This window comes from Rutilus rutilus (genome assembly GCF_951802725.1).
Source record: "Rutilus rutilus genome assembly, chromosome: 1".
In the NCBI taxonomy this organism is placed as follows: Eukaryota; Metazoa; Chordata; class Actinopteri; order Cypriniformes; family Leuciscidae; genus Rutilus; species Rutilus rutilus.
This window is the reverse complement of record NC_140209.1, coordinates 12,875,989-12,894,069: the sequence shown is the minus strand read 5'-3', so window position 1 is coordinate 12,894,069 and position 18,081 is coordinate 12,875,989. Positions and strand designations below refer to the sequence as shown.

Below are 18,081 nucleotides of genomic sequence, written 5' to 3'. Positions count from 1 at the left end.
AAATCAAGACACTGTGGAAAAAAGGTGAGACATAGCAACGCTATCTCACGACCAATTCGTACGAATTCGTACGAATGATAAAAAGTTGGCTAATTCGTACTAATTCGTACGACCTCACTCGTACGAATTTGTACGATTTGTCTAAACCAACGTGATGGGTAGGTTTAGGGGCGGGGTCAGGGGTAGGTCATTCGTATGAATTCATACGAATTGGCCAATTCGTAAAATATGTACGATTTTGCAAAAATCTTACTAATTCATACGAGTCAGGTCGTATGAATTTGTACGAATAAGCCACCTCGTAGAATTTGTACGTTTTCCCGTGAGATCGGGCTCGACATAGAGCCTGGCTACAAAATGGATGCAACCTTGTGATAGACAAAGAGATTGATTGATTCAGAACAATTGATTTAGAACCTAATGAACCATTATGATAGGTGAAAAATATGTAAATGTAAGACATTTAATGAAGATTGCAAGGAGTATACAAGAGAAAAGTATACGTTATATGAAACTTTGCCGAAATTAAGAAATCCAATTCCTAGTTTAAAATGGTATAGAGAATCCAATACAAAGCTGAAGTAACTTTAGGAGGTGAAAAGTATTCAGTAAAGAAAAAAAAAAGTTGTATTAAGTTAGTATTAAAACAGATAGGTTTTGGGAAGAATGTCTAGATGACAATCGTAATGAGAGTGCTAAATGAAATACAACTGGAAATTACATATAATATGTAGTAGTAAGATATTAAAGGGTAACTAAACCCTAAACCAACTTTTTTTAGTTAATGATCTGTAAGAATGGGGCTTTATTAGTGCTGTTCATTGATTCAAGTAATTTTTTTGACATTTGTGTTTAAAGTATTTTAATTTGACTAAATATGGTGTAAAAACGTCTGAGTGCTGCCCTCTTCAGGTTGAACAGTGGCTACTGCAGTTGAATTTTCCTATTGGAAGTTGTGGTACACTCTGATGTCAGAGGGTACCAGCTAACCACGCCCTTGCCTGCAGAGAGATACGTCTCAGATGCACGCCCCCTCTCCACTGGGCTCTGCCTACTTTTCCAGCATTTTTCAAATATTGCCAGTGGGTGGAGTCAGGCTCTGACCTGGGGTTTAGTTACCCTTTAAGAGAATTAAGCAATCAAGTTAAAAATCAAACTTGAAAAGCTGGAGAGATGAACTGGATAGGCTGTACATGTGTGTGTGATACTGGAAATGTGAAAATAACTAGAATGAAAAAGCAGATGAATGTTTAAGGCTAACTTTTTCAGATGAAAATGAAATTAAGACTCAAATATTGAGAGATAACAGAGAATAATACAGTAACTGATCAGGTGATAATACAGTTTAGACTGTGTGATGTGCTGGAAGATGTAAAATCAAGGGTCTGATAAAAGGCTCATAATTAGGGCGTTATAGTAAGAGTACAGTAAATAATACAGAATGGGTCAAATATTATCCTATACCTTTAGTCTTGATAAGATGAAATAAAAACGACAAAGTAATAATTACCTGGGATATTCCTAAAGAAATTCCAGAGTATTATATAAGACAAAAGATCTGCCATAACAAGCATATAAAATAACATGGGATTGTATTGATAATTTGGCAGAGGATGAAGAATTGTTCAATTTGAATAAAGTTCTGGACTGTAAAGTATTTTTAAGGAATGAGTCCAAGCATATATGCAGGATGGGCATGTTTGAATCAGACATTGGACAGTAATATTAGAAGGAATGATATAAATCATTATAATTGAAGAAAAAATACATATGTAACACTGAAGTGAGTGGTAAATAATATTCGAATAAAATTAAATATAGTCACAATAGTGTTTTGATTATTTTTTAGTTGTCTGGTTTATGAAGGATTTTCAGATTTTTTTCCCCTGGAATATGTAAATTATTAAAGAAATGTAAAAGGGGTGTGAATAAATCCTATGACATTGACTTGCGTTCAGTAAGACCTTCATCTAAGAGAGTAGATGTTGTGAGACTGTATAAAGCAACATGTGTCTAATAACAGACGCAGAGAACTAGAGACTGGAGAGACCAGCACATCTCAACATGATATACAGCAGACTGACCCTTACACGACCTTTCAGAGGCCCGGAGGAACATGCAGAAAATTGCAGAAAATATTGATATAAATGTGAAATAAAAAGGCTATAATATTATTCAGTTTAACCTGATGTTGACACTCAATATTAACATTTCTCAAACCTCGCTTTACTGACCATTTGTTGAAAACCAAAAATGTATTTATTGTAGTAAATAAAACTCTCACAGCTCCTGAGATTATCTAAATGTGATGTTTCTAACATGAATGTTCTTCAGCATCATGAATGAATGAAGAATAAACACCAACCTCTTTGTTCTTCAGGATCTTCAGTGTGTTTCATTCTGCAGGGTTCTGGATCACTCATGTTCTCACTGTCCTCTTTAATAAACTCAGTCTTTGCAGATTTCAGCTCTTCCTGATGCTCGTCTTCACTTGTAGCTGATTTACAGGAATTTACAGCATTTATTGCTGAATTACTGTGGGAGGAGCTTCACTGATGATGTGATTGACATGGGAGGGGTTTCAATTATGGTAAATTTTAGTGGGAGGAGCTGATCTGCCAAAATCTAAAATAAATCAGTCACTGAGTTTGTTTTACAGTAATAAGATCAAATACCTGATGTCAAGTTTTAGTGTCTGTATCTAATAAAATTTTAAATAAAATTGTTCTTTATAAACACAGAAAACCCATTAAATGCAAGTAAAGTGTCTATTTTACAGTTTTTCACAATTGCTAAGTTCTAAGAGAAGCACATTTTCAACAGCCTAAACCAATTTGTTGAATACATCAGTCTTTCTGCAAAACCTTAAACAAGTTCAGGCAGTTCGACACTGTTTGCAGATATCCTGCACTCTTTTTGCAAACCTCTAAACACATTCTCACTCGCTAAAACACATTTGACACTGTGATGCATTTGTGTCGTAGCAATTGTGAAAAACTGTAATGTTTCAAATATCTTTTGTGAAAACAAAATGTCAAAATATGGGTGAAATAATGTTTTATCATCATTCAACTTAGAGATATATTTATGTAAAAATGAAACAACATAGTTATTCTGACCTGCACTTTTATATATTGAAATATATAAAAGATTAAGTGAACATACTAATTTTTTTAGATTTTAAATTATTAAAAACTTCTTGCAGCAAAACCTAATGGTTTGAATGAAAGTATAAAGATTTAAATGTACAATGAATGAGTATTTTGGGGCTGCACTATGATCCTTAAATACAGTCTTTGAATATATCATCAAATAATTATTCTTCTAAATATGCCTGAAAAGGTTTTTAGCAATATTTGTCTTTGACCCATGTACTGTTTTACACATTTAAGCATTTATATCAATCTGTCTGACTATTGTAAAGCAACTGATGCTAATTCACAATTAAAATAACGGCAGATATCCAGAAAAGTAGTAAAACATATGAAAACATAAAGACAGAAATAAACGTATATAGTAGGCAACAAATCCCCTCAGTCTGCTGACACCAATGAAATGAGCTTTAAGTGTCAATTTACAGGAGATCTGAAGACATCAGCATAATAAATGAGGTGAAAACAGGAACTATTGTCATGAAATAAAGAGTGTTTTCAGCAGATCTGTTAATATTGATGAGCCTCAGACTATCAACACTCATTCAACAAGCCATTCAGGATCATCAGCAGATCATCTCACTTTATTCTGAGTGTTTGCTGTTAGAAACACATTATTTGAGTCAGGAGACATGATAAAAGCCTGTGAAACTTCTCCATTGAAAGACAATACTGTAATTTCTCACAATATAACCAGATAAAACCTCAATAATACAAAATAAAAACTTTTTAAAAAGTTAATTAAGTAACTGAATTGAAACATGGTTTGGTTTTATGATAACTCATTGTCATAAAGTAATCGAATCTTTAACATGTAACCATTTTTATGTACAGAAACTGACAATTATCAGTGGCAATTATGTTTCCAGTGGCAAACTGTATTCATATGTATCTGTGTTAACATTTATGTATAGATTTATGTATCAAAATAGGGAAATATGTATAATTAATTAAATATATTTAAATCAGCTTTCAGCATCAACTGTAACAGTTACAATAATTTAGTCTGTTTGTCCAAAGTAAAGTAAAGTAAAGTAAAGTAAAGTAAAGTAAAGTAAAGTAAAGTAAAGTAAAGTAAAAACAGTGTGATGCAATTTATGTAAACATAAAACTATCTTGAACAAAGATTATTAGGGATGAGTATGTTTATTATCTTGAGTGAACTAGACAGGAACGCTCTTCACATTACAGCCCTTAATGCCGTGTTCGTGGACAAATGTGGGCACATGTTTTCAGGTGTGATCCAAACTTTTTTTTCTTTGATAAAATAAAAACTATTAATTTATGGTGTTTTTAATTTATTTTTGGGGTATTTTTGAATTTATTAACCTATAAAAGTACCATATTTTATTTGTAAAATATGCTTATTTTTATGTTATATTTAATATTTCTTTAACTTCAGTAAAAAAAAAATCATGCCAGTAAATTCAGATAGCTAAAACCTAAAAATGTGTTGACTTTGGTGACATCTGGTGTCTTATGTTGGTATAAAATTAACAAACAAAGCAATAATATCAATATTTAGTACTCAATGGCTGCAGATAGGCTGAGCTCTATAAACGTCTCGGGTTACGACTGTAATCCTTGTTCCCTGAGAAGGGAAAGAGACGCTGCGTCGAGAATCGACACATTGGAGAACGCCTTCGGCGTGACGCGTCTGAAGTCTGTATGGAACTAGTCCAATCTTGATTGGTGTTGCGTCATAACGTCACTCGTGACGTCGCATGTGACGGTGATGCGATAGCTATAAAAGGACGCCGGCACATAACCCCGTCAGCTTCTGATTGGTCGAAGCGAGTCGTTCTCAGGAGCGCCCGAAGTGTGGCCGAGGGACGCAGCATCTCGTTCCCTTCTCAGGGAACAAGGGTTACAGTCGTAACCCGAGACGTTCCCTTTCGAGGGAACTCGCGCTGTGTCGAGAATCGACACATTGGGGAACGAAATGCCCACGGCACCACACTGAGAGATATACACCCTGGTGTGAAGCAGTCTGGCACACTCAAGACGAGAGCACTTGTGAGCCCGGTTTAGAGGGCAGATCTAGACTGTAATGTCTTATGAAGGTGTGTGGGGAGGCCCAGCCTGCGGCATCACAGACCTCTTGAAGGGAAACACCGGCTAACAAAGCTTTAGTGGAAGCCATTCCTCTGGTTGAGTGGGCTCTTATTAGCAGAGGCGAAGGCAAGTTGCGCGCCTCGTAAGCCGAAGAAATAGCTTCTACTATCCATCTGCTGATAGTTTGCTTAGAGGCAGGGGAACCCTTCTTAAGTGACCCAAAGCACACAAGTAATTGATCCGACTTCCTCCAGCCCGAGGTTCTCTGAACATAGGCCTCAAGGGCTTGGACTGAGCATAAAAAATATAGCTTCGCTTGCTCATCAGACACATGCGGTGGAGGATGAAATGCCTGAAGAATTACAGACCGTGCCACATTTGTAGGCACATAGCCAGGTCTAGGGTGGAGAATGGCTCTTACTCTGCCGGGAGCGAACTCAAGGCAAGAAGGAGCAATGGATAGCACCTGCAGATCGCCGACTCTTTTCAGAGAAGTAATGGCGAGCAGGAAAGCTAGAAGTCAAGATACTGTGTTTTAATAAAAACAGTCTTTTTACAGTTTTTCTCGATTGCTTAAACACTATAACCAGGCTTTTGAACTAAAATTTTAAAACCATAATGCCATTTATCAAAAAGCCCACCCATTTAGGGGAGTTGGATGAGGTTTGTTAAATTTTAAACTGATTTAGTAAGTTTTGTTTTGTAATTGTTCAATAAAACCATTTTTATGTGGTTTTTGTATGGACTTGGAGTCATTTTTACTCAAAACTAATGGCTGGGATAGATTCAGCACCCCTAAAAACCCCTAGTTAGACTATATCTCAAAAGGTAATATTAAAAAAAAAAAAAAAAAAAACATTATTTTATTATTATTAGTCTGGGCACCCCGACTTTGATTGCCTCTCCAGGCGTTTCCCAGAGGATTTGGCTGTGGATAAATTGGGAGGTGCTACTAGACACCTATAGTAACACATGGTAAAACAAGCTATTGGTAAGAAATTTTTTCGCAGATTGGCAAAAAAAAAAAGCCTAACTTTCCCTAACTATGAGTATCAACGGTGTTTGTTTTGTATTATTTATGTATTATCCATGTCATATTGTGAAAAATAACAGTATTGTCTTTCAATAGAGTTGTTTTACAGACTTTTATCATGTATCCTGACTCAAATAATGTGTTTCTAACAGCAAACACTCAGAATAAAGTGAGATGATCTGCTGATGATCCTGAATGGCTTGAATGAGTGTTGATAGTCTGAGGCTCATCAATATAAACAGATCTGCTGAAAACACTCTTTATTTCATGACAATAGTTCCTGTTTTCACCTCATTTATTATGCTGATGTCTTCAGATCTCCTGTAAATTGACACTTAAAGCTCATTTCATTGGTGTCAGCAGACTGAGGGGATTTGTTGGAGACAAATCTGTAGATTTACCTCGGTTTATGCTTATAACTGTTTTTCTAAACATTGTTTATACATGGACGATTTTACACTATTTATATTCTGTTGTCCATGAGCATAAAAACAAACTGATATATTTTTGATTTTGCTAGAACAGCTCACACACTGTAATTCATCATCAGTGAAGCTCCTCCCATATCAGTCACATCATCAGTGAAGCTCCTCCCCCTGCAGTCACATCATCAGTGAAGCTCCTCCCACTGTAGTTCATCATCAGTGAAGCTCCTCCCACTGTAATTCCCCAATAAATGTTGTATATTCCCATCAGCTACAAGTGAAGACGAGCATCAGAGCATCAGGAAGAGCTGAAATCTGCAAAGACTGAGTTTATTAAAGAGGACAGTGAGAACATGAGTGATCCAGAACCCTGCAGAATGAAACACACTGAAGATCCTGAAGAACAAAGAGGTTGGTGTTTATTCTTCATTCATTCATGATGCTGAAGAACATTCATGTTAGAAACATTCAAGCACTTCATCACTTTTAGATATGCAGTTTAACTATGAAATTGGATACAGGGAACATTTCAACAAATGTTCTGTAAAGGGGAAACTTTCATATTGATTGTCAATATCAGGTCAAACGAAGTAAAATGTTTGCTCTGGTTTGTATTTGGTTTGCAATTTTTGTTGGACATTTCTCAATATAGTTTTTTTATGTATCAATTCAATTCAATTTCCAGGATGGCTGACATATGGTTGTAAGTGTAACTTAAGCAATATCTGATTATTTGTATAAGTTGTATTAATTAATCATAAATGATATTAGTCATAACCTCCGACTAATATTCAGACTTATGAGTTTGTGACCGTGAGATCAGCATTATTGGCCGGGGTGAAACTCTAAGTGACACTAGAATCCAAATGAACCAGTAAAATATAATGTAAAGAGTTATATAGGGTAATCAAATGTCTATTTTGATAATGATATAAATGAACAATAATTAATTGGCGTTCCAACTTGAACTGGAACGCAGCAAAACTTGTGTTTCTGGTGTCCCACGTTCACATGCGAATTAATTGGAATTAAAAGTCTAGTGTGACTGGCAGGGTGGGAATTATGTAATTTTAGGGGCAAGGCCATTTGGCCTCCACCTTTTCTTTTTTTTAGGGGCACCAAGGCCATATGACAGGGCACAAAGGCCATTGAGTACAATTCGATGGTTTTCCCATTCAGATTATACCATAACATCCTAATTTGGAATAAGACATGGATTATGACTTTTTTAATAAAAAAACAAACATTTTTTAATGAGAGAGAGAGAGAGAGCCATTACATCCAGAAGGTATACACCCTCACACAACAATAGAAACAACATAAATGCCAATAAAAGCATTCAGAAACAACACAAATGCCATTAAAAGCATTCAAAATATTAATTCAGTCCTTATTATTTATCAGAACTTAACAGAATTTGTCTCCAGTCCAATTCAAAGTTATATTTATGAACCAAGTCTTTTAAAACTGGTAACTTTGATTTGGTTGTTGTTGTTGTTTTTTTGTTCAAAGGACTTTACGTTTCATATCTTAAGTTTGTATTTATATAGCCCACATAGAACAGGCAGATATTTTGAATGTTGTGTAAGTGCAGTTTATAGGAAATGGGTCTAATATCCAGTTTATTTTCAAAATCTAAATATCGGCTTATAAATCGGCTCTTTTCGAGTTAATATCGGCATCGGCATCGGCCCCCAAAAATCCATATCGGTCGGGCTCTAGACAGAAATACCATAACGGAGCTAGCAGCAACCCTCCTCTATCTGAGGACTAAGTTAAAGTATCTATTTTGTAAGTTTATGTAAAAGACAGGTTGATAAAAGAACTGTAAGCTCAAATTCAAAAGCTTTTTAAGTCTACTTCATTAATGTTTGCCTATCTTTTTTCACTGCATTTGAATTAGCTGCCTGATCCGTAAAGAACCGTGAATAACAGTCTAGCCTATGGGAGAAACATCAAGTCGATGCCTTGATAACGTTAGGTTGGATTTTGCAGTTAGCCTACAACAAATTTAACACCCGCGTTTCTATGAAACTGAAAACAATTGAACCAGCTGGAGACTTTGACACAAGACAAAACAGAACAGATGTTTCAAAACCGATCAGATAACGTTACTATGGCTTTGTATGGCAGTAACGTTAGCCAACTAGTTTACGGTTAGACTAGGCTAGCTATCGATTACGTTACACTGACACAACTTAAGTTAATGCTCTGAATTCGCAGCTAATATCAAACTTTTTGATCAAGTTAAAATTTCCAGGTCAACCACAAATAATCCCACTACCTTTTAATATCATCCGATAACTAATTCAATGCTGATTTGTTGCTTTGCCCACTTACCACTTCAAGACCATCTGTAAAACATTGCCAGCTCAACGTGCGAGACGAGTGAGTTGCTTGAACATACACAGCAAAGATTCTAGAGCGCTACGCGCGTAGCGCTCTAGATTTGATACACAGACACCATATTAGGAAAAAGGGCTGATGCTGACCGATTTATTACACATTCAGAAGAATACATTTGAGTCGTTGTAGGCTCTGGTATATTATGGAGCATAATAGGAATAAAGTTGTGACAAAAAAATTATCAGGGAGGAAAAATCTGAGGGGGCACGTGCCCCCTCACTTTGAATGGGCATGACGCCACTGACCCTCACAATCATTATCGCTCAGCGCTCAACGCAGTTTGCTTCGCGCTCCACTCAAATCGCCCCCCGCTCGCTCCAAAAAAGAAAAAAAATCTACATGTATATCACTTGTAGCGGTCCCCAAGCTTTTTTGCGCCACAGATCGGTTTAATATCAGACAATATTTTCACAGACCGGCCTTCAAGGTGTGGCGGATAAATACAACAAAATAAAATTATACGAACGGCATAAAAACGGGGGTATTTTTTTAGCCTATAATAATAAACGTGAATCTGGTGAATCGGAATTAATAATAAACGGGCCTACTAGCAACCTTATTAGCAGCGTCCTCTAACATCGCGCCTAAAAACAACTGAGAAACACAAACAAAATGCCCCCAAAAGAAAAGAATCTCTATGTTTTCGGTGCTGATGCGATGCAAGGATGGCGCTGCTGCCAATAAAGCACCTAAAAGCTGTCACAACGAACCGGCAAAATGAATGATTATGAATATGTAAAATATAGCAGGAGACATTTTAATTGTTTACTAATAAACCATTTAAAAAAAAAAAATTTTATGTCTGTGTCGGCTGGAAAGATGCTGACTCGCGATCTTCGCAGTAGTGAACGCGCCAGAGAGAAATGCACATTTCATACGAATTACATAAGAGAGAAGTCTGTTTTCTTTCGTTTTGAATTGTTCTGTTTAAAAGTATACATTTCAAGCTTTATATATGTCTCAGGTCTGTGAGGCAAGTAGGCTATACGCTGAGTTTCGGTTCATTTATGAGACAAGCTCCAGTTTCACCGGCGCCTTCGTGTCGTGATTATCTATTTTCTAATATATTCACTTCTAATTTATTAAATCCAGACAACTGGTTGATGAAACATTGATTAAAATTAAGATACAATTAATACAAAACGAAATTAAATTTAAAGACAGGCTTTGTGCTTTCTGCTTGAGGTCTCGGTGAAAGTTTTATAAAGCAGTCTTTTAGTGCTGCTTTGAGCGCTCACGTCCTTAACGGAGAACTGTCCAGTCTGTAACATTGTTTTTTTTTGTGTGTGTGTGTGTGAAATAAATTTCTAAATAAATGCGACTTATAGTCCAGTGCGACTTAGGCTAGGCCTATGTGTTTTTCTTCTTCATGGCGCATTTTTTGACTGTTGCGATTTATACTCCGGAGCGACTTATTAATAGTAGGCTACACCTGTATGACTTCTCATTTTCCTTTTTGAAGTACTTTTTGAACTCCATTATTGAGCTGAGTTTTGACTGAAAATAGTCTACTGTTGATGACTGTGCAAGACAGATGGATTCAGGGTCAGGCTTGACTGAGCATGCTCCAGACTCGTGGTGTGAGCGGAGCGAAACTGGAGCGGGAAATAGGGTGACGCTCCGTCCTGCGCTCTGTCCAAGATCTGCTTGCTCCCGCTCCACTCTGCTCACATGCTCTGCTTTATACATGGAACTTGGACAGGGCCAGGGCACACAGGCCACTGTGGCCGTACGATGATTTTTTTTTCACGGGCATGAAGGCCAAAGTGTAGGGCACTGGACTGTAATTATTATTAAAGTTTTAAGTAAAATAAATTAAATATCAATATAAACATTGGTATCAACATTATAAAAGTATTGTATAATTTTTTTAAGGCTGTCAAAAGATTAATCACGATTAATCGCATCCAAAATAAAAGTTTGTGTTTACATAATATATGTGTGTGTATTGTGTATAATTATTTTGTATATATCAATACACACACATGCTTGTATATATTTAAGAAAAATGTGTAATTTATATATAAAAAAATGTATTTATATGTAATATAAATTATATATAAATATATACAGTATATGTATGCAAATATTTCTTAAATATATACATGCATGTGTGTGTATTTATATATACAAAATAATTATACACAGTACACACACATATATTATGTAAACACAAACTTTTATTTTGGATGCGATTAATCTTTTGAAAGCCCTAACATTACATTATATAATTGTTTCATTGATCAAATATATGTAATAGTTCTTTGCCACAGAAACATGGGATTTGTGTCTATAATGTCTAATAAAAATAATTATTAGAAGATCAATGTACCTCATTTATGGAAAGTACTTTAGTTATTACATTGTAATGGTCTGAGAGGTCAATTTAGCTCAAAGGGAATTATTAATTCATTCATAGAGAATGTTGAAAGAATCGCTTATTACGGCTGAGCAAATGACTCGTCCAGCGTTCAGTATCAGCTCTGCAGCGAATATAAATATCCAAACTAGTGAAAACACACAAGTAACACTTCTCTTTAAAATACAAACAAAATTTTATTGATTATTCTAATGCATAAAACTAATATCTAACACAATTATCAGCTCTTTTTATGTCCTTTCACTTCATATTGTTTTTTGTTTTTGTTGAACTGAAAATGAAATAACTTATTCTTTTATGTCAGACCTAAAGGAAGTGAAGGAGGAGAGTGAAGAGGAGAGTGAAGAACTGAGTGAAGTGAAGGAGGAGAGAGAAGAACTGAGTGAAGTGAGGGAGGAGAGTGAAGAACTGAGTGAATTGAAGGAGGAGAGTGAAGAACTGAGTGAAGTGAAGGAGGAGAGTGAAGAACTGAGTGAAGTGAAGGAGGAGAGTGAAGAACTGAGTGAAGTGAAGGAGGAGAGTGAAGAACTGAGTGAAGTGAAGGAGGAACATCATGTCAAACCTGGAGGAAAACCTTTGAGTGGCTCAAAGACTAAACAGAAATTTTTCACCTGCACTCAGTGTGGAAAGAGTTTATCAACCAAACAAAGTCTTGAGCAACACATGAGGATCCACACCGGAGAGAAGCTGTTCACATGTGATCAGTGTGAAAAGAGTTTCACAAGCAAACAATATCTTAAGCGTCACATGATGATCCACACCGGAGAGAGACTGTTCACATGTGATCAGTGTGGGAAGGGTTTCACAGTATCATCAAGGCTTGAGATTCACATGAGGATCCACACCGGAGAGAAGCCGTTCACATGTGATCAGTGTGGAAAAACATTTATTAAGGCATCAGTCCTGAAGAGACACCATACAGTTCATACGAAGGAGAAGCCACATTCATGTTCTGTGTGTGGAAAGAGTTTTTCACTGCGGCAAACTTTACATATACATGAGAAAATCCACTCTGGTGTGAGAGAGTACATGTGCTTTGCGTGTGAGAAGACTTTTATTACAGCGAGCGATTTAAAACTGCACCAGATAATTCACACTGGAGAAAAACCTTACAAGTGTTCACATTGTGACAAGAGATTCAGTCACTTATCATCTCTGAAAACACATGAGAGGATCCACACTGGAGAAAAACCTTACAAGTGTTCACACTGTGACAAGAGATTCTGTCGATCAGCAGATTTGAAAAGACATGAGAGGATCCACAGCAGAGAGAAGCCGCACACGTGTGATCAGTGTGGAGAGATTTTCTCTTTTAAAAGTCACCTGAAGCGACACATGTGTATGAAGATGTTCATGTATGAAGATCCATGCAGTGGAGAAACCGGATCACCATGATCCATGTGGAGAGAGGTTCCTTCAGTTATCTTCAAAAATTGTATGACGTAGCCTAGAATATTTGCTCCAAAACTATGTGAAAATCATCCTGACTGCTCGGTCAGATAAGACAATATATTGATTTAAAATTTGCAAGACATGTTTTGTGTGAGACAGGGATTCAGGTAAACGTCTCAGTAGAAGATGTGAAAGGAAATATAAAAAATGCAAATGTGAGTGAAGTAAGACGTCTAAAAATAAACAGGAATGGAAGTACAACTGATAGTCTTTCAATAATGATCACTTTTGATGAGGAGAAACTCCCGAATAAGGTCTACATTGGATATATATGTTATGACGTGAGGCTATATATACCCCCACCACTTAGATGTTTTAAATGTCAGAGATTTGGACATGTGGTGGCGGTCTGCAAGGGAAAACAGAGAGGTGGTGATCATGAATATGGCAAATGTGAAGAGGGTGCATATCTGAAGTGCTGTAATTGTGGAGGGGAACATAGTTCAGCTTACCGAGGATGTGAGGTTGGCAAGAGGCAGGTTGAAGTGCAACGAGTCAAGGTTGTTCAAGGAATCAGTTGTGCAGAGCCCGCAAGGACGGTGTCAGGAATTGGGACCATGGCTAAACAAACTGAAATTAAGAACAAAAACATTGATACGTGTCAGAAATCTGATAAATTGAAAGAGGAAACTTTGATAGTGAGTAAAAATGATTTTAAATTGATAATAAATTGTTCTGCACAAACCAAAAGCAGAAATGAAAGGATCAAAATAATTGTTAAATCAGCAGAGAAGTATCTAGATGTGAAAGGGCTGCTCTGGGAAACAATTAGAGACATCATCAATGAAGAGACTCAATCCTCTCAGACATGGGCTGGATAGTAGTACTGTACTGTACTGTAATAATACTGATGCAGATGGCCTACTTATTGAAGAATCTATTGATATTAAGTATTTGGTATGTATTAATAAGGGAGAAGGAACACAATATAATAGTATAAACAACACAGAAACGGCACTTGACCTGACATTTGTATCTAGTTCAACAGCAGGGGTTAGCACATGGAGTGTGATCAAACATACTACATTAGGGAGTGACCATTACCCGGTAATGACTAAAATTGGCACAAAGATATGCTATGAAAAGGAAAAGAGAATTCCTAGATGGAAACTGGAGAAAGTAAATTGGGAAGTTTTTCAAGCAATTTGTGATAAGAGATGGATGTAAATATGTGACCCGATCTGGCGAAATGAGTCGGAAGTCGCAACGTTCCATTTTAAGATATGGGCCGTTTATGTGGAAAAACAATGAAATAATATTTTTTATTTTATTTATTTTTTTGTGCTAAATTTCAAAGAACAGACATTCAAAAATAATCTCCTAAAGTTTCGTAGTCCAGATAATTGAGTAAAGGTATTTAAATGACTATTAAAGTTGACAAAGTTTTACTAAATTCGCTGGAAATGAATATTGCTTTTCTCAACTCCTCTCGTCACCTCTGAGCATTTCCCGGGTATCCCCTGAAACGTCTCTGCTCTCCAAATATGGTGTTACACGTTGTATAGAACCAATCAAAAAGCTTAGAAATGTACACAAACGCTGATCATTTGTCAATGGGAAGCCCCATTTCGACTGACCGGCACGCGATTGGTCCAGCCATCCTCCTGTCAGACTCGCGGCGCTCTGTGTAAACAAGCTAGCAGATCTCCTCAGAAAGATTAAATATTATTAATTTGAGAAATGTCGCTGTCAAAAGAGAGCAAAGTCGCCAAAAAGTCGCCAAAAGCGTTGAACTCACTGGAGGCTTCTAACCTAAGCTCTGCTGCTGGTCATCAAGAGTGGCTAAGGCTAGTCAGTGATTGTTTTGGATCTGGAGACGTGTCATCCTCTGATGATTTATCGTGTAACGTTATGGATGTGAGTGAGTGCAATTATTCTGTGAGTGTATTTATCTGCAAGGAGAATCCATTACAATGTGTTTGATTTATTTTAACCCAATATTTAACTGTTGGTATATCCGTTATGAATATGTTACACTGTTATTGTCAACTAGCCTACACAAAGATATGATTGCATAGGCTAACATTATTTGTTCTCGGTTTCCTTGTCTCTCTGCCTCTCTCACTTTCTCTCTCTCTCACACACACACACACACACACACACACACACACACACACACACACACACACAGACACACACACAGACACACACACACACACAGACACAGAGAGAGAGAGAGAGAGACACACACACACACACACACACACACACACACACACACACACACCCTCTCTCAAGCAAAACTGTAGCACCTCTGTTCAATCTTTCTGATTTTAGTAAGTGTTTGTAAAAGTGCCTTTTAAATTATTTATTCAAATAAAAACTTTAAAATAATTTGAGCTTCAGCCTGGCATAATAGCATATATTAATGTCTTTGGTCAAATTAAGCTGTACAATAAATAGTTCATCCCTTTAAATGCAATGGATTTTGAAAGATATCAACAAAAAACGGGCAAAAAACTTTAAAAGCGATTTTCTCAGGTTTTCAATTGGAAAAAGAGGGCAGACGACCATAATTCAAATGTGTATATATTTACAACCATTCAAGGTATGACTTTGACTAGGATATCATTTGAAAGCTTATGGTCTCCTCTTTCCAGTAATACCAAAATATCAGTTTTGAAATTTGGGTCACTGTGACTCATTTTGCTGGATCAGGTCACATATATTTAATAATAAACTAGTTAATGAAATAATTCAGTCGGCTGAGGAAATAATACCTAAAAGTACAAGAGTAAGATGTACCAATTATGTACCTTGGTGGAATAATGACTGTAAAGAAGCTATAAAAGCAAGAAATAAGGCATTCAGACAACTCAAAAAACATCATTCTCAGGATACTTTGATCTTGTATAAAAGGGCCCAGGCAAAAGTAAGGAAAACAATACGTACATTTTGGAGGCAATATTGCAATAGCATTGGAAGAGAAGTACAACTGTCAGATGTATGGGGCATGATCAGAAGAATGGAGGGGATCAGAAGGAATTATGAATTGCCAGTGTTGAATAGTGGAGACAAAATAGCTGTCAACAATCTAGAAAAAGCTGAACTCCTGGTTCAAATATTCGAGAAGGTTCATAGCTCAGATAATCTTTCTGAAGTGGCCAGGCAGTGTAGGAATAAAACCTTAAAGGTGCTCCAAGCGATGCCACGCGTTTTTGAGGCCAAAACATTTTTTGTCACATACAGCAAACATCTCCTCACTATCCGCTAGCTGTCTGTCCCCTGAAAACACTGTAAAAAAACGCGGTCTCTGTAGACACCACTAGCCTGGCTAACGTCAGACCAAGTCTCATTTGAGACTTGGGCTGCGTTCGAAACCGCATACTTCCCTACTATTTAGTATGGGAAAAAGAGTAGGCGAGCAAAAAGGTATGTACGAATCCAAAAGAGTAGGCGAGAATTACCTGGGTGACGTACTAATTATCGCGAGATTCGAACTTAAGTGCGTTCGAATATGCCTACTTTCCTACTATATAGTAGGCTAAAACAGTACGTGAAGGAAGCAGTACGTTAGTATTCACAAAAGAGTAGACGAGAAGTTCCAGGATGGCTTACTGCTTCCGCACAGATTTTTGAGTGCTCAACGTTGGATACTTTTCTATACCAGGAGACCACGCGAGAGGATACGTCATTATCAAACATCGCAGTGATCAGCGACGCGGGTGCTTTCAAATTTGAGTAAACACGGTTCCTTGTGCTAAAATCGCATGTGTTGAACAACTGTAGAGTAAACTGTTGAATTGTTGGAGGTGTAAAGACGTTACACAGTATAGTATAGTTGTGATTTTGCTGTAAAAACACGTTTTATTATGTAACGTTATAGCTAACTGGGGAGCTCCAGTAAAGACACGTAAGTTACGTCTCTAAAGTGGATTTACATAAACCATATACATCTTAAAGACGATTATTTTAAATATCTATTTACATCTGACAGGAAAATCTTCAGTAAGTATTGCAGAAGAGCACATCACAACATGAAATAGACATCTGAGTGATGAATGTGTGCTATTATGTAGAACAAATCTATAAAGTAACTAAACAGAAGTTATCTATTTTATTTGTCCATAGTACTGTTGATAAATTGAGGAACATTTATGTTGGAAAAAAAGTTAAAACAACCTCAACATGTAAATGTAGTGTTGAGCTCATAAATCTCAGAGGTAACATGGATCTTGTCTGGATGTTACAGGGTCAGATGAACAAATGTGTGTGTTTATCCGCTGGAGAGTGGCTCATGAAGGCTTTGAGTGAGTATACTACAGAAATGAATAACAAAATCTATTTAAATATTAAGTTGTAGTTTATTTTAATTATTGTAATTTCAAACAGAGCTATTACAGCACTTTTCTGATTCTTGATTTCTGTGCATTTGCTGCACAGCTTTTGTGGTGGAGCAGGACCTGCAAGGGAAGATGATGGCGGCATTTGTGAAAAAAAGCATTTTTGTCTTCTAAATAATACTGAAATCAAATGACATTGTGCGGTTGAAATTACTGCTTTTGTGTTATGTTTGTGCATTTTTGTAGGATCTGAAATCTCTGCAGACTGGTGTGAGCACTGAGGATGAGGAGCCCAGAGCTGAATCCTGGAGATGGTGCCATGGACTAGTCCCTCCATCACTCCACCTGCCCTTACGAGACCCTCCATCACTCCTCCTGCCCTTACGAGACCCTCCATCACTCCTCCTGCCCTTACGAGACCCTCCATCACTCCTCCTGCCCTTACGAGACCCTCCATCACTCCTCCTGCCCTTACGAGACCCTCCATCACCCCACCTGTCCTTACGAGACCCTCCATCACTCCTCCTGCCCTTACGAGACCCTCCATCACTCCTCCTGCCCTTACGAGACCAGCCCTTACGAGACCCTCCATCACTCCACCTGCCCTTACGAGACCCTCCATCACTCCACCTGCCCTTACGAGACCCTCCATCACTCCACCTGCCCTTACGAGACCCTCCATCACTCCACCTGCCCTTACGAGACCCTCCATCACTCCACCTGCCCTTACGAGACCCTCCATCACTCCTCCTGCCCTTACGAGACCAGCCCTTACGAGACCCTCCATCACTCCACCTGCCCTTATTGCCTCAGATTGTGAAGCACAACACATCACGCAACAACCTCAGCGCCTGTAGCCTACATACATGATTGTAGTTTGAATAAAGCTTTGTTT

At 37.3% G+C, this 18,081-nt stretch overlaps 2 protein-coding genes across 4 annotated transcripts in view; one reads left to right on the top strand and one right to left on the bottom strand.

The window, feature by feature from the left end:
* LOC311287787 (uncharacterized protein) overlaps positions 1 to 18,081 on the bottom strand; it is a 449,286-nt gene that overhangs the window by 40,881 nt on the left and 390,324 nt on the right. The gene's annotated exons all lie outside the window — the stretch shown is intronic.
* LOC311286329 (uncharacterized protein) lies at positions 6,932 to 17,658 on the top strand. 2 transcript variants are annotated; one of them, XR_014626533.1, is made up of 4 exons: positions 6,932 to 7,076; positions 11,756 to 12,861; positions 17,096 to 17,153; positions 17,433 to 17,658. XR_014626533.1 is itself a non-coding variant. In XM_084402495.1 (2 exons), exons 1-2 carry the CDS (start codon positions 7,019 to 7,021, stop codon positions 12,844 to 12,846), a joined length of 1,149 nt encoding a protein of 382 aa, XP_084258621.1. In that variant the 5' UTR covers positions 6,932 to 7,018; the 3' UTR covers positions 12,847 to 14,052. The 2 variants fall into 2 exon arrangements, 1 of the variants encoding a protein (XP_084258621.1); XM_084402495.1 differs by lacking the exons at positions 17,096 to 17,153; positions 17,433 to 17,658 and having other exon boundaries at positions 11,756 to 14,052.